The 26,211-nt window shown below is 46.0% G+C and overlaps 1 protein-coding gene across 14 annotated transcripts in view; it reads left to right on the top strand.

The window, feature by feature from the left end:
* ARMH1 (armadillo like helical domain containing 1) overlaps positions 1-26,211 on the top strand; it is a 96,905-nt gene that overhangs the window by 12,377 nt on the left and 58,317 nt on the right. For 11 of the 14 annotated variants that reach the window (XR_014236621.1, XR_014236622.1, XM_082364552.1 and 8 more), the window contains exons 1-5: positions 636-14,290; positions 15,311-15,538; positions 22,493-22,561; positions 23,506-23,672; positions 24,640-24,836. Coding sequence is in view for 12 of the 14 variants with exons in the window: in XM_082364552.1 (XP_082220678.1) it covers positions 15,333-15,538; positions 22,493-22,561; positions 23,506-23,672; positions 24,640-24,836 (639 nt within the window). In the remaining 2 variants the exon portion in view is untranslated. Of the gene's footprint in view, positions 1-635; positions 14,291-15,310; positions 15,539-22,492; positions 22,562-23,505; positions 23,673-24,639; positions 24,837-26,211 lie in introns of those variants that run through there. The other 3 variants (XM_082364555.1, XM_082364556.1, XM_082364560.1) reach the window with 2 other exon arrangements.

The following is a 26,211-nucleotide window of genomic DNA, read 5'->3' as shown; positions in this document are numbered from 1 at the left end:
TAGGTTTTTGGCTCTGACTTCCATAAGTCTTAAAAGGAGAGGGAGAGAAATCATGCATGAGCCAACTGCAATACTGTGCAAGGGATAAGTACTACAAGAAGAGTAGGCCCTAAGGATTTTAGGAGCTCAGAATTAGAGGGGCATTTATGGCAGTGCTGATGGCTCTTGAGCTGGGCTTTGAAAGACTTGTGGAGACATGAGAACTTACAGGGCTCAAAGAGAGGAAAGTGAGGGCTTCCCTGGTGGAGCAGTGGTTAAGAATCCGCCTGCCAACGCGGGGGACACGGGTTCGAGCCCTGGTCGGGGAAAATCCCACATGCCGCAGAGCAACAAAGCCCATGAGCCACAACTACTGAGCCTGTGCTCTAGAGCTCATGAGCCACAACTACTGAAGCCCGCGTGCCTAGAGCCTGTGCCCTACAACAAGAGAAGCCCGCGCACCGCAACGAAGAGTAACTCCCGCTCACCGCAACTAGAGAAAGCCCACGTGCAGCAACAAAGACCCAACGCAGGCAAAAATAAATAAATAAATTTATAAAAAGAGAGGAAAGTGAGGGGTCGGTGCCAGGAATTCTGAGCATTTCCTGGCCAGAGAAGAGACTAACGGGAGAGCAATCCTGGAGGAACAGGTAGGCCCAGATTCTGGAGGGTCTTTGATACCACACTCAGCTCTGAACTTATGGGTAGATCTTACTGATGGAAAAAATTTCCAATGCATTTTACACCAATGAGCACAAGAGCTTAGACTTTATCCTAAGGACAATGGGGAGGCTGCAGGGCTTTAAGTGGAAGAGTAAAAATCAGATTTGTGTTTTAGAAAGATCAATGAAGAGAATGGATTGGGGATTGGGAGAAGGAGGGAGACCAGTTTTGGAAGTTGTTTTAGTAATGGGGAAGGATTATGGTGGCCTGAAACATGGAGAGGTAACAGGATTGAAGAAAAGGGGATGGATTCCTTAGACACTTACGAGTTTAAAAGAACTGGACTTGGTGACTGGTTGGACATGGGGTAAGTAGGAAAAATGAAGAATGACTTCTGAATTCCTGCCTTGGGCAAACAGAAAGGAGAGTTCTTAGGAGAGGGTCAGTTCTGGGCATGGTGAGTTTGAGGTGCCAGTGGGACGTGCCAGTGGGACATCCAAGTGGAGGTGTCCAAGAGGCAGTTGAGTATGCCTGACTGGAGTTTGCAAGATAAGTCTAAACTGGAAATTAAAATGTGTAGTCTGTTGTGCCTTATATGGCAGCCACACGAGTGGATTGATTTGTTGGGCTTGCCCAGGGAGTATGTGTAGAGTAAGAAGAGAAGAGGGCCTAGGACAGAGCCCTGAGAAGCACCTACATTTGAGGTTCTGCAAAGATAATTGAGATGAAGTGTCCACAGTGGTTAATTAATCAGTAGTAGAACGTGGTTTCCCAGAAACCAGGAGAGGAAAGTGTTGAAGGCTGATGACTAATCAAGTAAAATAAGGTCTAAAAAAAATCCACTGGTTTTAGAAACAAGGAAGTGGTTGTAAAGGCAGTTTCAGTGGAGTGGTGGGAGCTGAGGTCGAATTACAGTGAGTTGAGAAGTGGGTGGGAAGGTGAGGAAGTGAAGACTACACTTTTAAGAAGTTTGGCTCTTTAAGAGGCAAAAAGAGAGAAGAAAATAGCTGGAAGGAGAGGCAGGTTTTTATTCAGATGGGAGAAATGCTGTTGGCATGGATCCAGCAAAGAGAAAAAGATAATATTATAGGGAAAAAGAGATAACAGAGAGTGGCGCCCCCAGAAAAAGAGTAAGGTAGGGCAGCAGTCTCCAACCTTTTTGGCATCAGGGACCGGTTTGGTGGAAGACAATTTTTCCATGTATGGGGCAGAGGAGAGGATGGTTCAGGCGGTAATGCGAGCGGTGGGGAGCAATGGGGAGCGGCAGATGAAGATTCGCTCCTTTGCCCGCCGCTCACCTCCTGCTGTGCGGCCCGGTTCCTAACAGGCCACGGACTGCTACCGGTCCGCGGCCCGTGGGGTTGGGGACTCCTGAGTAGGGGATCCAAAGCATTAGTGGAGAAGTTCACTTAGAGGGACATTTGCACTGTGACAGAAAGGAGGCATGTGAGATTAGTACATTAGTAGATTTGGTGGCAGGAACTTGAGAGAATTCTTGTATGGTGGTTCCTATTTTTTCTATGGAATAAGGACATGGTATCAGCCAGGGAGAAAGGGACTGGAGATGATTTGCAAGATTTGAGACCAGCAGAGAAGGATTGAAATAGCTGCAGTGGAGAATGGGAGCAAGATAACTGAGGTAGCATACAGCTTTCTGGGCAGTTATGAGCCCTATTGAGGTTGGTGACCATTATTTTGTAGCAGCAGCAGTCTGCATGGTTGTGTGCTATGTATTTTTCCCCCAACAATATTCAGCCATCTACTGGTGGCTGCAGAGAGGTGAATTGAGTTGATCCAGGTTTGAATTTTATCAGGTGGATGAAATGGAAGGACAAAGGACAAGGAAGTTGAGGATCCTGGCAAAAGAGTGGTTGAGATGGTGGATCTTAGACCCTAAACTGTATAGGAGAGAGTAAAAGTGTTATGGGCTGGAGGTCCCAATGAAGTCAGAGAACCCATACCTTGGAAACAGTTGAATGAGAGAGTTATGAGAAAGTGGAGTAATGAAGTTTGAGTAGTTTCAAGTGATGACAGGGTCCAGGGTATGGCCATGGTAGCAGGTGGCCAAAGTGGAATACAGAAGACAGCCAAGATGTTGACATGGCCATTGAAATCCCCCCAGATGATGGCAGGACTTGAGGAGGGAAAAGGGAAGAGGATGCTTGTGAGCCAGGTACCAGTAAAGCAGGTTGTTCTGGAGTCTGTAGATGACAGCAAGAGGAGGGGCAAAGGTCAATACAGCTGAATGGCATGACCCTAAAGTAGCAAGGGTTTTTACAAAGAGCAGGTAGAATAGGAACTGAATTGGACTTTGGTGGGGAGACATTAGCCCCTCTCCCAGTCCTGAGATCCCTTGGGTTTAAGAGTATAAGCAGCCTCCTCCAGGGTCAGCTATGCAGAAGTGGCGCCCTGAGGAAGAGCCAGCTTCCGGGGCAGGCTGGAGGTGGGCAGAGCGAGTGTGGAGCCGCTAAGTGTGGAGGAGACTTTGCTGATCAGAAACAAAAGTTTTCCAGGGAAGAGTAAGAAGGTTGGGAAGGGAAGGAAGGACAGGAAATCAGATCAAGGAAGATGAAGCATAGAGCAATGAAGGGGTGAGGAGAACATGGGCAGAGAGACTCTGGTTGACCTAGAGAATTACATTTTGTGGGGAGGGCATGAAGCCAGGCCTGTGGAGTGGAGCTGGGGGCAGAAGTGAGTCTGGGGAGAGGAAAAGGGGGTCCATGGGTAGAGAATGAGGGTAGGTCTGGGAAGCTGGTGACGGCAGTAGGTTTTGCAGGAAGGAGATGGGGAAAATGGTCTATGGAAACAGGATGGAGGGAATGGTGGCTGGCTGTGGGGAAGAGATGGGGCAGATGGAGTCTGTGAAGAGGATATGAGTGGGGAGCAGAAGGAATTTGTCACTTTCTTCTCTATGAGAAGAAAGTGACAAATTGTGTTGCACTTGGCCCTGAGGTGGAAGTAAAGGCCAGGACACCCTCTTTGGCTGGGCCTGAAGTTGAAAGGAGAATGTTTCTGTCTCTGTCTCTATCTCTTCTCCCTCTCTCTCTGAATGAGGAGCTGAGAGTGAAGAGTCGGGTTGGGAGAAGGCCTCTGTCCCATTGTGCAGGTGGAACCCGCAGGAACAGGAGACAGTGACTGCCTTATCTCCGAGGCCACGTGGGGACAAGGAGCCAGGCTGGCAGCCCATGCCCTGGAGGCTTCTTGCTTTTAGAAATGTGTCTTTTGATTTAGGAGGAAAAAAGCGCTCTGAGAAATTTTATTTAGAAACGAAACCTAGTGACCTTTTGATTTTTAATACCTCTTCTCACTTGTTGCTAAGGACCTCTGGCTTAGTACAAGAGCTGAGGGTTTTGAGATTTCTGTGATTTTCGTTTCCTGGCACGAAGAAGAACCATTTGGCTGCTATAGAAATGATTTATGGATGAGTCCAGATTTATTAATCACCTCTGAAGATGGAGAGGAAATTAAAAACAAAGAGTCCACTCTGGGCTGAAGACAAAGTAGGTTTGTCGTCCTTGCAGAAGACCTTGCCAAGGTTAGAAGGCCACAAACAAACCAATTTGGACCGAGGTTCCTAATCCAGATTTTAATTTCATGTGCTTTGATTTTTTCAGACCATTTTCTCTCCAAGGTAAAATAATGACCATTTTAATTGGCTGCCACTTACAGAGAGTTTCCAATAAGCATGATGGCATACGTATATTTTTCTCTGGCATTCTGGGTGTGCTCTGGTTCTTATGATCAAGCTGGTGAAACTGACTTTTACTGCATGCTGCATGCCATGATCAGTTGACTATAAATTAAATCCTCTTTTCCAAAAGCCATTATCCATTAGTGCTAATTTGTTTGCTTCTCATTTCCACTGATCATTAGAGTCTCTGGTTGTGAGCACCAAATTGGAAATGATTTCTTTGACATTTCAAAAAATTTTCTCTCCTTCTTGAATGCCATTTGGCTGCAGCTAAAGAACAGTATGGTTTGCAGAGGAACAGTTCACTCCAATTACAATTTAACTGACCATTCATGGCACTGAATCCCTGTCCTCAGTGTCCAAAGATGACACCGCTGCTGACATTGCTATTTCCTGTCAGCTGTAAAATGCCTCATAGACTATGCACTGGCCTTCTTGGATGGAGATTCTGCCACTCTGCACATGGCAGCTTTGGGAAGTTGGTAGTTTTATGGACCTACATATCATGAACATTCAGATATAACCGTCTAAACGGGAGCTGGCTGATTTCTTTACTCATTCACCCAGCGAGCATTTATTAAACATCTATTTTGTGCCAGGCATTAGGCAGGCCCTGGGGACATAGAGACAGGGAGGACCAACCCCTGCCCTTGAGGAACTCACACTCTAGTGGGAGGGATGGTGAAGTTTTACAGCATAGCAGGAGAAGAGGTGGCATAAGTGGGACCACAGACCTGAGAACCCCTAGCTGTCTTGGGGAATTAGCCAAAGGGCAAAAAGGAGGCTGGCCATTCCTGATGGCAGAGCAGGGTTGAGATACAAGTGGGCCCTGGAAGGGCCTGGGGAGTTGAGAAGTTGGTGTCTGTTGCAACGTGGAAGTGACTGCAGATGAGGCAAGGCTGGGGTCAAGTTTTGAAGGATCTTGTATGCCACATTGAGCTCAGACTTTATCCTGTAGGCCAGAAGGAGAAATTTGGGGGTGAAGAAGGGAGGAAGTGTAGAAGCTTGAGGGAAAGTCTTTGCTTATGTATTTGTTGGGGTTGACAGAGATCGAGCAAGTTTAAGAGGACTCAGAGGAGATAGAGAGATTGAATATAGAGGGGCAGAATCTAGCACACACCGAAAGGCTGCGTGCCCATGTGGTGAGGTTAAGAATAGAAGGAGAGGACTTCCCTGGTGGCGCAGTGGTTAAGAATCCGCCTGTGCAATGCAGGGGACACGGGTTCAAGCCCTGGTCCAGGAAGATCCCACATTCCGCGGAGCAACTAAGCCCATGCGCCACAACTACTGAGCCTGCGCTCTAGAGCCCGTGAGCCACAACTGCTGAAGCCTGCATGCCACAACTACTGAAGCCCACACGCCTAGAGCCAGTGCTCCGCAACAAGAGAAGCCACAGCAATGAGAAGCCCGCGCACAGCAACGAAGACCCAACATAGCTAAAAAAAAAAAAAAAAAAAATGAATAGAGGGAGAAGGAGTTCCCTGGTGGCCTAGTGGTTAGGATTCCAGGCTTTCACTGCCGTGGCCCGGGTTCAGTCTCTGGTCGGGGAACTGAGATCCCGCAAACCACGTGGCACAGCCCCCCCAAAAAAAAATGGAGGGAGAGAAGGGAGTTGCTCCTGATGGGCCCTGGTTTTTGTTTTGTTTTTTTTAAATTTATTTATTTATTTATTTATTTTTGGCTGTGTTGGGTCTTCGTTTCTGTGCGAGGACTTTCTCTAGTTGCGGTGAGCGGGGGCCACTCTTCATCGCGGTGCGCGGGCCTCTCACTATCGTGGCCTCTCTTGGTGCAGAGCACAGGCTCCAGACGCACAGGCTCAGTAGTTGTGGCTCACGGGCCTAGTTGCTCCACGGCATGTGGGATCTTCCCAGACCAGGGCTCGAACCCGTGTCCCCTGCATTGGCAAGCAGATTCTCAACCACTGCGCCACCAGGGAAGCCCGGGCCCTGTTTTCTCTGTGAAGTAGGAAGCAAGGTTATCTGGGCGTCCTCCCTGATTCCTCCCCCTTTCATCCTCCACAGTCAGTCACCAGGTCCTGTCGCTCCTTCCTATGTGGCGTTTCTACTTCTCTCCAACCCTAGTGTCATCAGCATCTTTTGCCGAGATTATGGGAACAGCTTCCTAACTGGTGCCCCGCCTCCAGTCTTGCCCCTTTCTGATCACCTTTCTACACTAGAGTCAAGATGCTATTCCTAGAACAAAGTCTTTTCTTGTCACTCTTGACTTAAAGCCCTTGACTTAAAACCCTCACGTTGCCCTCAGGGTAGAGTGCTGACCCTGCAGCAGAGCATCAAGGGCCCCTTGTTCTCTGGCCTCCACCCATTTTCCCAGCCTCGTCTCTTGCCGCTTCCATCCTCATACTATGCTCCAGCCACTCTGAACAATCTCAGCAATGAAAATAAGAACTAAGCTTTATTGAGGGTTTCCTATATGTTAGGCAGTTTGTTGACCCTTATGAGGGTCATGATACCTTATGAGGTATTATTATCCCCTCTTCTCAGGTAAGAGAACTGAAGCCTGGAGAGGTTAAGTAATTTGCATAAAGTCACATAGCCGAGAGGTGGAAGATCATCCAACTCCAGTGTCTGTGTTCCTAACCATTACGCAACACTGCCTTCCACTCGCAATTCTTTAAATATACCTTACACTCGCACGCTTCTGAGCCTCCACATATTTTATTCCCTCTACCTGGAGTACAGCTTCCTCACCTCTTCACTTGGCTAGCTGCAGATGCCTTTCAGCCTGGATGGCATCTCCTCTGGAAATCTTCCATAACAGCCCGCACCCCAACTAAGGCTAGGTTAGGTGTCCCTCGCTCACATTCCCAAAGTATCCTGTGCTTGCCCCATCCTAGCACTTACCACACTATTGGACTTAAAATGGTTTATTTACAGGGCTCTATGCCACCCCAAAACTGCATACCCCTTGAGGGAAGGAACTTTGTTTTGTTCTCACAATTATCCCTAGAGGCCTAACCCAAGGATGGGACACACTTGTCTCTCAGTATTTGTTGACTTTCATGTTGAATGGAATCGCTGATAGTAAGGTTGACAGTGGGGCAGAAGGACTCCTAGTCACGTCGGAGACAATTTACTGAGGATTTACGTACAATGTGACAGGCACTGGAAACCGAAAGATGGGATGGCGGGAGGCAGCAGCCAGGGATGCAGGCTGTCCAAGAGAAGATGTCAGGGTGGAGAGGCATCAGGGAAGAAAGCCTTTTGAGCAGGAGGGATGGTCAGTGATGTTAGTTGTTGCAGCAACAGAACAAGTAAACAAAGGACTAAGATGTCCTCATTGACCTGGACAATTAGGAGGTTATCAGAGACATGGCTGAATGTGCAAGCAAGTGAACGGGGAGTGGAGAGAAGCAGAATTGCAGTGGGTTGAGGAGAGACTGGTCCGTGGAGGATCAGAAAAGAGTGTGTAGACTGTTTTTAAGAAGCTTTTCTGTGAAGGGAGAAAACCAGAGAGGTGACTGCAGGGGGACAAGAGGGTGAGGTAAGTGGTTTTTGTTTTCATTTTTGCTTATTTTTGCTTTAGGATAGGCAAGAATTAAGTAAGTTAACAAGAAAAAATGCCTAATTAAAGAGAGCAGTTGAGGATCCAGCGGAAGAGGGAGTAGTGGATGGAGTGGGGGCTCTAAGGAGGCAGGATGGGTGGGTGTAGAGCTGTGGTAAAGGGGTAAAGAAGGAAAAGAGAAGGATGGGTATGGATACCATAACGTGGGAAGAAGGAAGAGACTGTGAGGACGTTTCTGCCTAATGGCCTATAACTTTTTTGTGAAACCCAAGAGTAGATCTCCTGAGAACAGATGGAAGAGGTGGGAGGGTAAGGAGCTCGGAATTGTAGACTTCCCAGGCTATTCACAAAGTTTAGGCTGTGGACCATGAGTGTGGATGCTGGATTGGATGAAGGTCACCAGAGTCCAGATTTTGTGCCTCTCCTACAAGCCCCAGCAGACCCTGGGATTTACCCCCATGAGAGCGCTTTACACTTTTCAGTAAAATCATCTGGTTCCCTTTCTCTCTACTCCACCAGTTTGTAAGCACCTTTTTTTTTTTTTTAACATCTTTATTGGAGTATAATTGCTTTACAATGGTGTGTTAGTTTCTGCTGTATAACAAAGTGAATCAGCTATACATATACATATATCCCCATATCTCCTCCCTCTTGCGTCTCCCTCCCACCCTCCCTATCCCACCCCTCTAGGTGGTCACAGAGCACCGAGCTGATCTCCCTGTGCTATGCAGCTGCTTCCCACTAGCTATCTATTTTACATTTGCCCACTCCATGCCACTCTCTCACTTCGTTCCGCTTACCCTTCCCCCTCCCCATGTCCTCAAGTCCATTCTCTACATCTGCGTCTTTATTCCTGTCCTGCCCCTAGGTTGTTCAGAACGTTTTTTTTTTAGATTCCATATATATATGTGTGTGTGTGTGTGTGTGTGTGTGTGTGTTAGCATATGGTATTTGTTTTTCTCTTTCTGACTTACTTCACTCTGTGTGACAGTCTCTAGGTCCACCCACCTCACTACAAATAACTCGTTTCTTTTTATGGCTGAGTATATATGTGCCACATCTTCTTTATCCTGTCGTCTGTCGATGGACACTTAGGTTGCTTCCATGTCCTGGCTATTGTAAATAGAGCTGCAGTGAACATTGTGGTACATGACTCTTTTTGAATTATGGTTTTCTCAGGGTTGTAAGCACCTTGAGGGCAAAAAATATATTTGTTACGTTGACCAATGCCAGTCCCAGTGCTTGGCTAGGAGTGGCACCCAGGACATCTGTTTAATTAATTACTGTGTGGGGTTAAGGAAATTAAAATGCTTATTATGAGCACAGTGTGTTGGATGTCAATTTAAATAACACTTGTTGAATATCCATGATGTACCAGGGACGATGCTGGCCAAAATTACGAAGATGGAGCAGGTTGATGCTGAAATTGCCTAGCAGCTCATGGGTAAACAGGAGGACTTGGGTGCAAGAGGGAATGGCAAGTAAATCAGCACTGGGGCAAGGGAGACGGGGAAGGACAGGACGCCTGACCTCAGAGGAAAAGAAATGATTGAGAAACAGTATGAGGACTTTTTTTTTTTTTTATGAATTTATTTATTTTTGGCTGTGTTGAGTCTTCATTGCTGTGCGCGGGCTTTCTCTAGTTGCGGCAAGCAGGGGCTACCGTTCATTGAGGTGCACGGGCTTCTCATTGCGGTGGCTTCTCTTGTTGCGGAGCATGGGCTGTAGGCGCGTGGGCTTCAGTAGCTGTGGCTCGAGGGCTCTAGAGCGCAGGCTCAGTAGCTGTGGCTCGAGGGCTCTAGAGCACAGGCTCAGTAGTTGTGGCTCACGGGCTTAGTTGCTCCGTGGCATGTGGGATCTTCCCGGACGAGGGCTCGAATCCGTGTCCCCGGCATTGGCAGGCGGATTCTTAACCACTGCGCCACCAGGGAAGTCCCAGCAGTATGAGAACTTTAGAGAATGGTATGTGAAGCATGGGGAAGCTGGCAGCCTTCCCTTAGTTCCTACTGGAAGCAGTGACATGGGGGGCGGGGTAGGGGGGGACAGACTCATATTTCAGGTGTGGCAAAACTTAGATGGAAGACGTTCTTCGGCCTGAATGAAGAAGGGTAATGGGGAACAACTGGAGAGTTTTAAGCAGGGAAATATGCCCGATTTGTATTTTTTAAAGAATCTCACATCACTACCTGGAGAATATAGCCAATATTTTGTAATAACTGTAAATGGAGTGTATCCTTTAAAAATTGTATAGAAAATAAAGCGCATTTTATTTTATTTTTTAATTTTATTTATTTATTTATTTATTTATTTATTTATTTATTTATTTATTGTGTTGGATCTTCGTTTCTGTGCGAGGGCTTTCTCTAGTTGTGGCAAGCGGGGGCCACTCTTCATCGCGGTGCGCGGGCCTCTCACTATCGTGGCCTCTCTTGTTGCGGAGCACAGGCTCCAGACGTGCAGGCTCAGTAATTGTGGCTCACGGGCCCATTTGCTCCGCGGCATGTGGGATCTTTCCAGACCAGGGCTCGAAGCCGTGTCCCCTGCATTGGCAGGCAGATTCTCAACCACTGCGCCACCAGGGAAGCCCAGCGCATTTTATTTTAATGATATAAAAAGAAGACTGTCGCATCACTGTGGAGATTAGGTTGGGGTAAACCCGAAGATCAGTTAGGAGGCTGTTGCAGCGATCCATGTGAGGGATGGGGGTGAACTACAACAGTGGCAGTGGAGATGAAGCTAAATAGACTGATCTGAGGGAGATTTAGGTGGTATAATAGGCAGAACCTGGCAGCAGATTGGATGAGGAAGGCAAGGGAGAGGACTACATCAACATAGCTCTTGAGTGACTAGGAGAGTGGTAACAGTCACTGAAATAGGACCAACATAGGGAAAGGAGCAGGGGTGAGGGCTTGATGAGTTCAGTTTGGGACTTATGGATTTGAAGAGTATGTGAAACCTACCAAGGAAGACGTCTGTGTTCATTTAATCATATTCTCAGCCTGGGAGGGAGGCCCAGGCTGAAAATATGGATTTGGGAGTCATAAAGCCTACAAATGTAATATGAACTCTTGAAAGTGGTACGTTTCTCCCCTTTTCCCAGTTTTCTTTCCTTAATTCTTTTTAAAACTGTACTTATTAGGTTTTGGGGTTTTTTTTTTTTTCAATCATCATCAAATCTTATTTTGAAGAAAAGTTGAGATTAAAATAAATATGTGGCTGTAGTCTCTTGATTAAACATGGCTGCCCCCCTGTATTTCCCCCTACCTCTCAAAACCTTGCTGACTTAACACTAAAGAAATATAAAAGGTATTAAGTTACAAAAGCTCAGAGAAGGAGGCAACAGCAGATGAAAGTCAACAGATATATGGAAGTAGAAGGCAGGTGGGGGAGTGTTACCTGGCTTGAAACATCCTAAGAAGTTACAAACCAGCTGCCAAACAGGGGAGATTACCAACAAGAAGCAAATCAGCTCACCCAGTTTAATCTCCAAGACGCTTAATGCCTTGGAAGCATGAGTTACTCCAGAAGGTCAACAGTGAGGTACAGGGCTAAACATGGGGGCTTGGCTGGAGTCTGTGTGCAGAGCACTTTGCTGCGGCCCCAGAGCTCCGCTCTCAAAAGCCAAACGACTACTCTAAACTCTCTTGCTGCATAAGGAGGAACTCTGGAGGCCTCCATACTCAGGGACTTCAGGCAGGGTTTGAAGGGCAGGGATGAGATACAGGGTGGAAAACTGAGGGATGGAGGGAAGATTTACACACTACATGGCGGCAGCCCTAGTCCCTCCCCCACCCCACCCCCAGGATGCCAGCAGCCAGGCACTTAGCACCCCTACCCTCTCATCCTCCCTGGGAAAGTAGAAAACTCTTCTCCAGAGGCCCTGAGAACCTCAGGTGGGGAAAAAAGAAAAAAAAAAAAAAAACCCTCCACTGACTGACATTTGTGAGTTTCTCAATGAAAAGTCTAGTTGTTGCCTGTTAAAGAAATTTTCAAAAACTGAAGGACACAGCACAGAAGGCTTAATATAATAACTGTAAAAGACCTGCACCAAGGCATATCACCGTACAATTTCAGAAAAGGTTTTCAAAGCATCAAGAGTGAAAAAACAAGCCACAGACAAAGGCACAGAAATCAGAATGATGTCAGATTTCTCAACAGCAACCCTGGGATGCTCAATCGAGGGAAGCTTGTTCTAACCTGGAATTACACACCCAACCAATCTGACATGAGGTCAGAATACTCTCAGATTTTCAAGAACACAGAAAAAAATTCATTTTTTAGGAAGCTACTGGAGAATGTGCTTCAACAAAATGAGAGAGTAAACCAAGGAGGATAAGGTGGATCCAGGAAATAGGGCAATAGACAGAGAAGACAGGCAAAAGGAAATCCCAGGACAACATTTGTACGCCAGGCTTAGCAAACAGCCAGTCCAAACTGGAGCAGAAAGACAGACGTCCTTGGGACAGAGTTCTCCAAGGAGAAGATGGGACTGATCAGTTAGGGGTTGAACATTCAGAAAGATCATTGCTATGTGTTTGGAATATTTGGAAGAAAACAGCTCTAGTACTTAGAAAATTAAACAATTGAAAAAAGAAACAATTATGGGGGCTTCCCTGGTGGTGCAGTGGTTGAGAATCTGCCTGCTAATGCAGGAGACACGGGTTCGAGCCCTGGTCTGGGAAGATCCCACATGCCGCGGAACAGCTAGGCCCGTGAGCCACAACTACTGAGCCTGCGCGTCTGGAGCCTCTGCTCCGCAACAAGAGAGGCCACGATAGTGAGAGGCCCGCGCACCGCGATGAAGAGTGGCCCCCGCTTGCCACAACTAGAGAAAGCCCTCGCACAGAAACGAAGACCCAACACAGCCAAAAATTAATTAATTTATTAATTAATTAAAAAAATAAAATAAAATAAAGCTTCTTAAAAAAAAAAAAAGAAAGAAACAATTATGAACTCCAGGTAAAACCAACTTGTAAGAGAAGGAAAACGTAATAGTAGTTTACAGCTTGAATGAACAGTGCTTATTTACTTGGTCAATAATGTAAACACTATTGATTTAACTATAAATTGTGGAAAACTATATTGTGAGAATGAGGGGAGAAAAATGGAGGTTAGAGTGGTGCAAGAGAGCTAATTCCTCAGAATTAGAAATAAATAGTGCCTAAAATTGACGAATCAACTAATAGTAATGTATTAGTTTGCTAGGGCTGCCATGACAAAGTGGCACAGACCAGGTGGCTTAAACAACAGAAATTTATTATCTCACAGTTCTGTACCTCTGATAAAGGTGTCCAAGATCAAGGTGTCACAGGATTGGTTTCTTCTGAGGCCTCTCTCCTTTGCTTGCAGATGGCTGCCTTCTGGTGTCTTCAGATGGCCTTCCCTCTTTATGTGTCCCTGTCCTAATCTCCATTTATAAGGATACCAGTTATGTTGGATTAGGGCCCACCCTGATGACTTCATTTTAACTTAATTACCTCTTTAAAGACCCTATCTCTAAATAGAGTCACATTCTGAGGCACTGGGGATTAGGGCTTGAACATATGGATTTGTTGAATTCAGCCCATAGCAAGTAGTATAAACTCATTATTTGGACAAATAGAAGTAACTCCAGAAGAAATAGCCAAAAGAGTTGAAAGTGGTTGCCTCTGGAGTGAGACTGGAGGATGGAAAAGGGGGAGGCAGGTACTATTTAACTCTTTTACTTTGTCAGGTGGGCAGTGGGGCCTTGAACCCAGTCTGACTCTAAATCTCATGTTCTTCCCCACTACTATGAGATTTGGAGCTCCTCCAGGCCAGGGCAGTGCAGTGCGCCTCTTCACACCTCCCTCAGCACCTTGCACAGTGCTTTACTACATATATATGACTTACAGCTGTATCACTATGACTTTAAAGCTGCCATTTGTCAGTTTTCTTTTCCTGTTTAAAAAAAAAAAAAAGCTGATGGGGAAGACAGATCCAAGGAAACCTCGAGGGGCCATAATATGCAGCATCCAGCTGAAAGTTTCCCACCCTTGGTGTTCTAGAATCGTTGGGTGCATCTCTGATAGCACTTTGAGTTTTGACCCTAGAAACAAACGGTCCAACCACAGCAGGGGAGGGGCACAGGCTGCTTTCCTGCTGTTGGTGGTGTATCAACCCCTCCTTCCTGGGGTCTAGAACAGCCACTCATCCCCATTTTCTTGAGTCCAGTTTGGCTGTTAGAGGTGGCTATGGCCTCTGTAAGTTATTCTCAGACTTAGGGCTATAATGTCATTCACAATGATTGATGCCTGATCCCATGAGGGGTTTTGGTCATTTTTGTGTTTCGGTTGATCCACAGTTATTCACCTGGCTGTTAAGGCTGACAGGATATTGTGGTTGGCTCCATCCCTGAGGCTACGTGGACACCCTTCCTGGGAGCACATACCCGGTGTCCTCTGGGGAGCAGTGGAGGTTGGTGTGTATGTCTGTCTGTCTTAGCATGCCTCAATTGCTTCCTGATAAAATTCTGAGAGTTGGGCCCCATCAATATCTCAAATACATGTGAGGAAACGTTAATTTAGAACCAATTTTAAGATGTTTCAGACTGTAAAGTCCTTTTAACTATATCTCTGGCGAAGATGTAGAAGCACTTTATGGGACTGTAAATTTCATGTTGAACAGTCTTCGTGAAATACACATCTCCCCTACACAAGCTGTTTTCTCCATATCAATCATGGCCCTGCAAGTAATGTTTCACAAATATTCTGTAACTCACAGAAAACCCCATGATAATGTGAAGTATGACTTTCACTTGTCTGTTAGACAGAAGAATCACACATGCCTCTCTCCCATCAGCACTAACATTTGTTATGGATAATAACACTTTCAATCACAACTATTTTTGGAAAACGGGTTTATTTTAAACCTTCCCTCCCCCGCTGAAAACACTCTCCCAAGGACACAGACTCCTACAAACCACAGCCCATTAATCTAACTATGGAATGAGAACTTTTTCTTCCCACTAACTTTGTTGAAAAGTTGTTTTTAAGAGAGTTAGTCTAAAGGCCACAGGTACAAGATTAGGAAGCATTTTGCCTTGGCTGATTGGCGTAAGCGGGGGCTGGGTCTCTAAAGGCCCAGGCTCTGATGCTGTGTGAGGTGAGGGCTAAGAGAGGCCGTGGTTTTAGGCAGCATCTGCATATCACCTGGAGCCTGTGGTCCTTTTAGCTGCGGGCACCAGCAGAGAAGCCAAAGAGCTAAAGATTTATACTGTATATTCTTAATTCCATGACAACACAGCTGGATCCTCCCTGTTCAAGTAGCAGGTGACCAGTCCTAGAGGTGTATTTTGAACGTCACTACATCCGTGAGGGTGACAGAGGCTCACCCTGCCTCCAGATGATTGCTGGAAAAGCAAAACTCACAGAGTAACTACAGGCCTTGCATGGTTCTGAGTACTTTGGTAACCTGTCTGTTTTCCCTCCTCCGTAGCCAACTTCAGGACTCACTGATCATGCCTTCTGTAAAGGAGCAGGCAGCAATTAGCCGGCTCTTGAGTTTTTTACAGGATTGGGACAATGCTGGCAAAGTCACAAGGAGTCACATCCTCAACAATTTCATTGAAACCAACCAAGGCAAGACTGCCCCTGAGCTGGAACAGGAGTTTTCCCAGGGAGCCAGCTTGTTCCTGGTCCGCTTGACCACCTGGCTTAGACTCACGTATCCTTTGCTGAACAGGAAAACAAATAGGCAATCTTCAAAAGAGAAAAGGAACAAAGATTGTCGAGGGAGCTCTTCTCCTGATTCTCTCTCAGATTTTAGAACAGGACATCTAGTGATCAAAATACCATCCCTGAAGTCAAGAACTCCCTCAACATCCTGTCTTCCCAATCTATAAATATATCCTCATTCTCACTGCTAACCTCTCTTGCTCCCATCAGAGTTGAAGTGGGTGTTCCTTGTCTAGGACCAATACTCTGTCTGTGTTGCGCTTGAATCCCCTCCCATCTCCCCAAGGACTTTATTCGTTCTCTCCTATAGCCTTCACTTTTGCCTCATTACCAGCTTTTTCATCAGCATTTATGTATGCTCAAATCTCTTCCACCTTAAAATTTTAATTCAATCCTTGTCTGGAACCTATATTCCACCTTGCTTCTGCCCTTCGTGCTGAAGCCTGTTGAAAAGGCTGTTGACCTTCCCCGCCTCCCTTTCTCCTACACCCACTGCAGCCTGACTTCTGTCCCCTCCACTCTACTGACGCAGGTCTTCCAAGGTTACCAATGCTTTTCTAATTGTGAAACCCAGTGACCACATCCTCAGACCTTATACGTGACCTCTCAGTGGCATTTGTCAGCCAACCATTCCCACTTCTCACAACATTCTTCCCTGAAACTAATGTAATGTTTATGTCAATTTTACCTCAATAAAAAAAAAAAGAGAGAGAGAAGGAAAGCAAAAAGAAGCACATATAGACCATATCACCACACACACACACACACACTCACACACACACACTGTCACACACTTCCTGTGGTTTCTGATACCAGTTCTCTTGGTTTTCTCCTTTCTTTCTGTCCATCCTGCTCCTCTTCAGCCATGCCTTAAATGTTGGTGTTTGCTGGACTCCAGCCACAGCCCTCTTTTCTGCTTGCTCTCAGCTTCTCCCTAAGTGATCTAGCCACTGTCAGGATGTCAACACCACTCCAGTTTGAGGACTCTCAGATGTGTACCCCACCCACATTCCTCTGGAATCTGAGTTCCATACCTGTTAACCCAGCTGCCACCTCCACTTGTCTCCCACAGACTCTCACGTTTCTGGCTTGGGAAACTAGGCGAATGGGACATCATTACGTGGGAAGAGAATACAAGGAAAGGAGTGAGTCTGGGGGTAGATAAGTTTGATTTGGGACATGTTGCGTTTGAGGTGCCTGTGCTCAGGAGCCCCAGAAGCAGACTTGAGGCTGAAGACAGATTTGGTGCCCATCATGGTGATAGTTTGAGTCGTGGGTGGATTTCAGGATATTCCTGCTCTGTATGCCTGTAGCACTCCATGGATTCATCTCAGACCCTTTTCTTATGTATTTTTCTCTTTGCCTGAACCCTCTCCCCTTCCCTAAACCTCCTCTTTATTTAACTAATTCCTACTCCATTATTCGGGTCTCAATCCAAGCATCACTTTCTCAGGAAGCCCTTTTCAGAGCCCCAGACTAGCTTAGGTTCCCCTGTTAAATATACTCATGGCACTTCCTCTATTTTAATAGTCATAACATCTTGTTATTACCTGCTTAATATCTCACTTCCCCCACTGGATTGTAAGCTCTACAAGGGCAGGAATTACATCTGTTCTACTCCTCTCTGTATTTCTAACACCTAACACATGCCTGGCACATAATGGGTACTTAATACATGTTTGTAGAACAAGGGAATGAATGAATCAGAGACTCTGAAGCTAAGCAGAACTAAAGGCTTAGGTAAACACAGCTCTCTCTTCTTATAGTTAATCATTGATAAAATTATTAATTAGACTCAGGCCTTGAACACAGTCTGACGGGAATCCACTGAATACATCTCTAGGTTAACCCCAATATTCTCAGACATTAGTGTGCATAAAAGAGGTTTAAAATGCAGATAACCAATCTGCCTCCCCACCCCACCACCAGGTTTTGATTTAGTAGATTAAGGGTGGGTCCCTGGACTCTTTATTTTTCTTTTCTTTTTTTTTTTATTAATTTATTTATTTTATTGTTTTTTTTATTGGAATAAAATTGCTTTACAATGTTGTGTTAGTTTCTGCTGTACAGTGAAGTGAATCAGCTATATGTATAGCTATATCCCCTCCCTCTTGGACCTCCCTCCCACGTCCCCCCCCATCCCACCCATCTAGGTCATCACAGAACACTGAGCTGAGCTCCCTGTGCTGTACAGCAGGTTCCCACTAGCTATCTGGGTTTTTTGTTTGTTTTGTTTTGGCTGCATTGGGTCTTCGTTGCTGTGCACGGGCTTTCTCTAGTTGTGGCGAGTGGGGCTACTCTTCATTGCAGTGGGCAGACTTCTCCTTGCGGTGGCTTCTCCTGCTGCAGAGCACAGGCTCTAGGCATGCGGGCTCAGTAGTTGTGGCTCGTAGGCTCTAGAGCGCAGGCTCAGTAATTGTGGCGCACTGGCTTAGTTGCTCCGCGGCATGTGGGATCTTCCCAGACCAGGGCTCAAACCCATGTCCCATGCATTGGCAGGCGGATTCTTAACCATTGTGCCACCAGGGAAGCCCTAGCTATCTGTTTTACACATGGTAGTGTATTTATGTCAAACCTAATCTCCCAGTTCGTCCCACCCTCCCCTCCCCCCTCTGTGTCCTCATATCCGTTCTCTATATCTACGTCTCTCTTCCTGCCCTACAAATAGGTTCATCTGTACCATTTTTCTAGATTCCACATATATGCGTTAATATACAGTATTTGTTTTTCTCTTTCTGACTTACTTCACTCTGTATGACAGACTCTAGGTCCATCCACATCTCTACAAATGACCCAATCTTGTTCCTTTTTATGGCTAAGTAATATTCCATTGTATATATGTACCACATCTTCTTTATCCATTCATCTATCATTGGACATTTAGGTTGTTTCCATGTCCTGGCTATTGTAAATAGTGCTGCAATGAACATTGGGGTACATGTGTCCTTTTGAATTATGGTTTTCTCGGGGTATACGCCCAGTAGTGCGATTGCTGGATCATATGGTAGTTCTATTTTTAGTTTTTTAAGGAACCTCCATACTGTTCTCCATAGTGGCTGTATCAATTTAGATTCCCTCCAACAGTGCAAAAGGGTTCCCTTTTCTCCACACCCTCTCCAGCATTTATTGTTTGTAGATTTTTGATGATGGCCATTCTGACCAGTGTGAGGTGATACCTCATTGTAGTTTTAATTTGCATTTCTCTAATAATTAGTGATGTTGAGCATCTTTTCATGTGCCTCTTGGCCATCTGTATGTCAGGACTCTTTCGTTTTCAAAAGAGCCCTGGGTTGACTCTGATGCCAGTGGTCCACAAGTGGTGCTTTGAAAAACATCAGGATCTACAATCTGGCTTTGTCCCCATAACTCATGACACTAACCTCACCAAAATGTTGTCACTAACTTGACAACATTTTCCACTCGACCAAAGGGTGACGTGAGTGAGGCAGTGTCAGATCCTAGCTTTATTTAAAACTTTGATATTTTATTCATCGTGTATTTTTATATTATTTTTTCTTTTTTTTATAATGCAGGAAATATTATTTAGTTACTGAGATTTTGATGCCCCCTCAAATTTCATACCTGAGGGAATTCCCTGACAGTCCAGTGGTTAGGACTCCTTGCTTTCACTGCCAGGGGCCCGGGTTCAATCCCAGGTCAGGGAACTAAGATCCCACAAGCCACACGGCCAAAAAAAAAAAAAATACATACCTGAAGCAAGTCAGTCACTCGCCTCACACACTAGTCCCAGCCCTGCTTGACCACTGCCCTTTCTAAAGCTCTCCTCTCTGGACTTCCCTGGTGGTCCATTGGTTGAGACTCCACACTCCCAGTGCAGGGGGCCTGGGTTTGACCCCTGGTCAGGGAACTAGATCCTGTATCCATGCTGCAACTAAGAGTCCGCCTGCCACAACCAAGAAGTCCACACGCCGCAACTAAGAAGATCCCACGTGCAGCAACTAAAGATCCCGCATGCCACAACGAAGATCCCATGTGCCGCAACTAAGACCCGGCGCAGCCAAATAAATAAATAAATAAATATTTTTTAAAATAAAAAGTAAAAAAAAATAAAGCTCTCCTCTTCTCTCCCTTCTCCCATCGCTGTTTCTCAGTCACTGTTGCAGGGTCTTTCCTACCACTCCTTAAATATTAGTGTTTCTAAGAATTCTGTGTTCAGCCCTCTTCTTTTTTAATTTAATTTTATTTATTTATTTATTTATTTTTGGCTGCATTGCGTCTTCGTTGCTGCGCGCAGGCTTTCTCTAGTTGCGGTGAGCTGGGGCTACTCTTTGTTGCGGTGTGAGGGCTTCTCATTGCGGTGGCTTCTCTTGTTGTGGAGCACAGGCTCTAGGGCACAAGGGCTCGGTAGTTGTGGCACACTGGCTTAGTTGCTCCGCGGCATGTGGGATCTTCCCGGACCGGGGCTCGAACCTGTGTTCCCTGCATTGGCAGGCGGATTCGTAACCACTGCACCACCAGGGTAGCCCAAGCCCTCTTCTTTTCTTACTCAATCATTGCACTTGTTAACCGAGGCATTATATTATTCTTCTCCATGTCCTAAGTGCTAATCAGAGCACCCAACATTTAGTGGACACTCAGCCAATGTTTATTAAATGAACCACGCTTTTTTTTTTTGACCACGCTGCGCGGCTTGTGGGATCTCATTTCCCGACCAGAGATTGAACCCAGGCCACAGCAGTGAAAGCCCAGAATCCTAACCATTATGCCACCAGGGAACTCCCAAACCACGCTTTTAGTATACAGCTGTATATTCAGTTTCTACACCTGGAATTATTCATAATTTCCTAACTTTTTGTGACCTTGTCATACAGGAGAGAAAAGAGACTGGCTGAAGAGACATAGCATTTTGAATCAGTGACCCCCCCACTTCTCCTCCCCACCCCTCCAGTTACGGTGGATTTTAAAGGAAAACAAATCAATATAGCATCATTATGTTTTGTAAAATTGACTGCCACCTAATCCCACATTAGCTTCAAACCCCTTTTTGAAACTTGAACTTCTAGAACCAATCAGTAAAACTAAAGATTTATATATTATAATAACAAAAATTATTAGTTACCATGTATTGAGTCTTTTTATGCTCTAGGCACTGAACTCTGTGTACCACACAAATATCTCATTTGAGCCTAACACCAAGCCTAATAGGTATTGGTATCATTCCCCCAACCACCTTTTTTTTTTTTTTTGGCCTCACCGCGAGGCATGTGGGATCTTAGTTCCCCGAACAAGGATCGAACCTGCGGCCCCTGCAGTGGAAGCACGGAGTCCCAACCACTGGACCACCAGGGAATTCAGTATCATCCCATTTTATAGATTAGAAAGATGAGCCTTGAAAAGGTTGAATAATTTACTAGCAGGTGGCAGAGATAAGGATTAAAATGAGTAGTCTGGCTCCAAAGCCCATACACCATCCAGGCAACTTCAGTGTATCCCTGCCACGGTCCCACCTCCAACACCATCTGTGTCAATAGCCCACTCCCTCCCTCTGTTTGTCTATAGGCAGGAAGGGCTGACAGTAAGAACCCGCACTCTGAGTTAGGCTGCCTAGGGTCAAATCCCAGTTCCATCAGTTAACTCTGGGACCATGATCAGGTCCTTAAACTGTCTGGGATTGTTTCCTCATGAAGGAAGTGGAAATACTGATAGCACCCACTGCAGGGTGCGCTGAGGGTTAAATGTGACAATGCCAGCGAAGCAGTTAGCACAGTGCCTGGCACACAATAAATGCTTAGTACTTGTTAGCTACTGCTGATATCGTGGCAAACTTCTGGAACTAATTGCTGGAAATAATGGGCCAGAAATATGTATAATGAAGTGGTTATGAAAATAAGGCTAGCCTGGGACAGAGGAAAAAGAAGGTGACGAAAGTCGGTCAGCCTCGCTGCTAGCTGAAGAAAAGAGGCACTGAGAAGGCATGGAGGCGGAAACGGGGGCTGGGGTTTCAGAGGAGCTGGGTGGTGGGCTGGTAGCCTGGCCCCCAGCTAAAACGGCAACAGGCAGGGGAACCTGGCTCCAGAGCAAACACTGTTTTTGCAGTAAAGAGCCTTTCCTAATGAGCCCATCTGTCTCTACTTCTATTGGCATCCTGGGAACCAGGGTGCAGCCGAGATAATTTGCCTCATGCACCCTCCCTCCCCAACAAAGCACCATTACCTCCAACCCATTACATTAGCCTTTATCGGTCTTGGAAGCTCTCAGTCATCCTCCATGAGCTGCAATAATTTCAGCTAATTTCTTAAGTGTTCTAAGAGCCTGTGATGTGTTATGAGCCTAGTAATTGTTGACTGGTTCCTTTTCTGTTGTGGCTTGATTTCATACCTTGTATCCGAGCTGATGCGTGCTCTGGGTGCTTTATTACAACGAAGCTTTTTGCAAAAGCTCACATTAAAAAATAACATTAAGTACCAGGGTTGTTTTAAATCAGAGTTTAATTTTTCCACCCTCTCCTGTTGTTCTTATTAGGAAGACACACAATTCTTCATAAAGATAGTGACCTCCATTATAAAGCTTTGAGCAAGTACAAAATTGAGAATTAATGATGAAGCTGATTATTTTTAGAGAAGTCCAGGAATGAGGCATAAAGTAATGAACTGGGCTGAGCCCAAGGGTGCAATGGTCATGGCACAGAGAAGCTTCGGAAATTGACCCCCAGCTTTCTTCATGCACCCTCCATTCATCAGAGCCTCTTACTCTCTAGAGAGCATGTCAGAGCCAAAGTGGCTGAACTACCCCAGAAGAGCTTCCTGGAGAACCATGAACATGCCTGCCACCACCCCCCATGCCCCTACCCCTTCAACCTAGTGGCCCCTCTCAGATAAAGGATACAATTCAGCTGTTGGTCATCCTGAGCCATAGGTGGTATTAGGGATCAGACACGGGATGGAAAACCACCCTGAAATTCACTCTTTAACTTGTCGTACAGCTACATGACTGGCTCACGTTTAGATAAGCTGCTCAGGTCCATTGGCATCTTCTTATCAGCTGTAAGCAGGTGAGTTCTGTTCTAGAGAAATTCTGGGGTCTCAGTTGCCTACCGGGCTCATGGTATCCTTGACATTCACACCACATGGGACCTTAGCTTCTAGTTATCAGTGGGTACCTAGTAGCCCTCAGGATGGACCCAGAGATGGTGGCAGCTGTGGTCCTGGTCTAGTTGCTCCTCCAGCCCATGTTCTCCATTGATAGTTTGCTAGTCAGCACCCTCTTGGTTGTGACTTACAGAAAACCAACTCATACTGGACCAGGAAAAAGTAGAAATTATTAGACTACTTAACTGAAATGTCCAGAGAGTGGAAATCCATATTTCAGGCCTGACTATATCCAGGGGCTCAAAAAAATGTCATCAGTACTTGATTTCTCCCTCTTTTTCTCCATTTCTCAGTATTTGGTCTCTCCCTCTTTTTCTCCATTTCTCAGCTTTGTTTTCCTCTATATTCATAGGCCTCCATGTGTTGTAGTCCTCAGTACTCCAGACATGCATCCTTCTAGCTCAGTCACACCAAAAAGAGAACATGTCTTTCCCAAGCGTTCCCAAGAAAGTCCCAGGTTTTGAGCCTCATTGGACCAACTTAGGTCACATGCCTGGCCCCAAACCAATTACTGCAGCCAGAAGGATGACACACTTTCACCTGCTCACCCTCCCAAAACCACATGGCTCGTGAGTGGTGGAGGGGTGATCTCCCATGGGACAGTTGAGGTGCCCTTTCAAGAAGAAGAGACACAGATGCTGGAAATCCAAGCACAGGAAATGGCCATTGTATTTAACTTCTGCATTTCCTTCTGGAAGGAAAATTTCCAAACTATTGTGTCACTTTACCCACGAACATTTCCTGGCTAGGAGGAGTATATGAAAAAAGGTCCTTGAGATCCCTTAGAAAGGTTAGTGTCAAGGAACTTGACAATGTCTTATTTCTTCTTTTCTATCCCTCTGGACAGTAATCGATATCTTGTAGAATTTCTTGAGGTTGGAGGGGCCCTAACACTCTTGGAAATACTTGCACTGAAGAAGATCGAGGAGGAGGACAAGAAGGAATCCATCAAGCTACTTCAGGTTATCGCAAACTCTGGCAGGAAGTACAAGGAGCTCATCTGTGAAAGCTATGGTGGGTACCGCGTAGAACGAGGGTGTCACTTCTCCTGTCTCCCAGGGGGCCGCCCCCAGCACTGCTAGAGGAAAATGCATCACGGACCTGGTTGCACAGGAAGCGTTCTGTAGAGTGGACTCACTTAGCTTCTATCCGGATCACCACTGGAAGACCCAGAGTTACGATTTTCTTGATTTATCATTTGCTCAAATCTTTCCATGGTGGTTTTGGAAATACTTCATTTCAAATATATCCTCTTTCATGCATCCATTCAACAAAGATTTGTTGAGCCATTTATGAATAACTCTAGAAATAAGATTGAACTAAAATCGTTGAATATGTATGCTAGGTATACGCTAAGGTGCTGGGAACACAAAGATGAATAAAATACAGTCCTTGTCCTCAAAGAGCTTACAGTGCCGTGAGAAAAGGAAATAACCCGGTAATTTCAGTATGTCCCACCAAGTGGTCTGCTTGAGGTGTGAACAGGAGATGCCATCCCCCACGCATCCCTCTTTAAAGCACTTCCCTCACTGCTCTTTCGTCATTTCTCCCCCATGGGCTCTCTCAGCCTCGGTGTATTTATCCTAAAAAGGGACCAACACCTCCCTCTCAGTGTAGTTTCCAGGGCTAGATAAGGTAGTATTTGTCAAAAAACATTTAGTGCTGAGCGCTATCTATGTGTTAGTTATCATACAGCAATCAAAAGTGCAAGTTTTATTTGTGCATTTTGCAGAGCCATTTTAAATTTTAAAACAGATTTTGACAAGCTAACATGCCTACGTTGAAACAAAATCCCCCAGCCACCTAGGCACGAGGTGAAAACAGTAGTGATGCAACATGAGAACAGAGCCTCGATTTTGCTTTGACTGGACAGGCCTGGTTAAATACATCTTAATCCTATTACCTCATATTATGTAACCTTGAGTGAGGATTATTTTCATAAACCCCTTCCAATTTAGCATTTACTCTCTCCTTTGCTCAGGTGTACGATCCATAGCAGAATTTTTGGCAAAGTCTAAGTCAGAAGAGACCCAGGAAGAAGTGCAGGTTCTGTTGGATTCTTTGATCCACAGTAATCCCAAGTACCAGAATCAAGTGTACAAAGGTCTAATAGCTTTGCTGCCCTGTGCGTCCCCGAAAGCTCAGCAGCTGTCCCTGCAGACTCTCAGGACTGCCCAGGTGAGCCCAGGCTGCATGCTTCGGTGGTTCTGATTCCAACTCAGTAATCTGACAATTACCTTCCACAGTTGCACTCCATGCAGGCATGAGAAACAGAGCTCAGCCTCCCGCTGCATGTCTGCTGTTCCATCAGCGTTACTTCCAGAAGGCCAGAGCAGGGCAGAGAGTTCATGTCTCCCAGCAGAGTGATTTGTCCTGTTTACTTAAGGATCAGAAAGATGTTGGCAGACTTAAAAGTGGTTGAGACAAGCAGCAAGGATGATGAAAGGACCGTAGAAAAGATTAAAGGAGTCAGTTTGATAGGGAAAGAATCATGGTGCATTTGTAGGCAGCATGTAAGTGAAGAAAGAAGCCAGATCTCCGGTGCTTGGGAAAGCTCCATTTCTCTCGTCGTCTTCTGCCTTCCTCTCGGTGCCCTAGAATGCAGCAAAGTCAGCTTTGGGGCATGGTGACCACACGAAGACACCATGTAAGGAGGGAATAGAGGCTCCAAGAGAGGTTTTGAAATGAATCATCAAAAGCTCTCGGGCTTCCCTGGTGGCGCAGTGGTTAAGAATCCGCCTGCCAATGCAGGGGACACGGGTTCGATCCCTGGTCTGGGAAGATCCCACGTGCCGCGGAGCAACTAAGCCCGTGCGCCACAACTACTGAGCCTGCGTGTCTGGAGCCTGTGCTCCGCAACAAGAGAGGCTGCGACAGTGAGAGGCCTGCGCACCGCGATGAAGAGTGGCCCCCGCCCTCCGCAACTGGAGAAAGCCCTCGCACAGAAACGAAGACCCAACACAGCCAGAAATAAATAAATAAATTAATTAAAAAAAAAAAAAAAAAGCTCTCAGTAGTACAGCTCCAGGAAGGGCTGGACGCAGGGAGGCAATTAAGAGACCAAAGAGATGATACGGCCTGAACCGTGGCAGGAGGAAGCGAGGTGACCAGGTTGGACAGACATTTCGGAGGCAGAGTGTATGGGACTTGGGGCAGTAAAAGAAAAGGAGTCAAGAAGACGCCAGCTTTGGACTTAGACCACGGGGTGAGTTGTGTGCCACCAAGAGAACAGGAAAAACGGATCTGATTTAGGTTTTGACCCAATAAACTTGATGAGCCTTGGTGGCTCCCAAGTGCCCATCTCAGGAGGCCGAGCTGGTTGCAGAAGATATAGATGGATCACTTGTGCAAAAAATACTGAACCCTGAGCTCCCCTCCTGTAGAATCTGACAGCTTTCGGGTGGCCTTTAAGTTCCCCCAGGCAATTCTGATTCCTAGCTCAATTGAGGAATCACTGCTCGGGACGTCTAGTAGAGATGCCCACAGGACAGTAGAAAATAAAAGTCTGAGGCTCCAGAGAGAGATCCGAGATGAAGATGGCAGTTTGGAGTTC

This window comes from Balaenoptera borealis (assembly GCF_965194805.1).
Source record: "Balaenoptera borealis genome assembly, chromosome: 1".
Classification (NCBI taxonomy): Eukaryota; Metazoa; Chordata; class Mammalia; order Artiodactyla; family Balaenopteridae; genus Balaenoptera; species Balaenoptera borealis.
The sequence above is the reverse complement of the archived record's forward strand: the minus strand, read 5'-3'. Positions and strand labels throughout refer to the sequence as shown.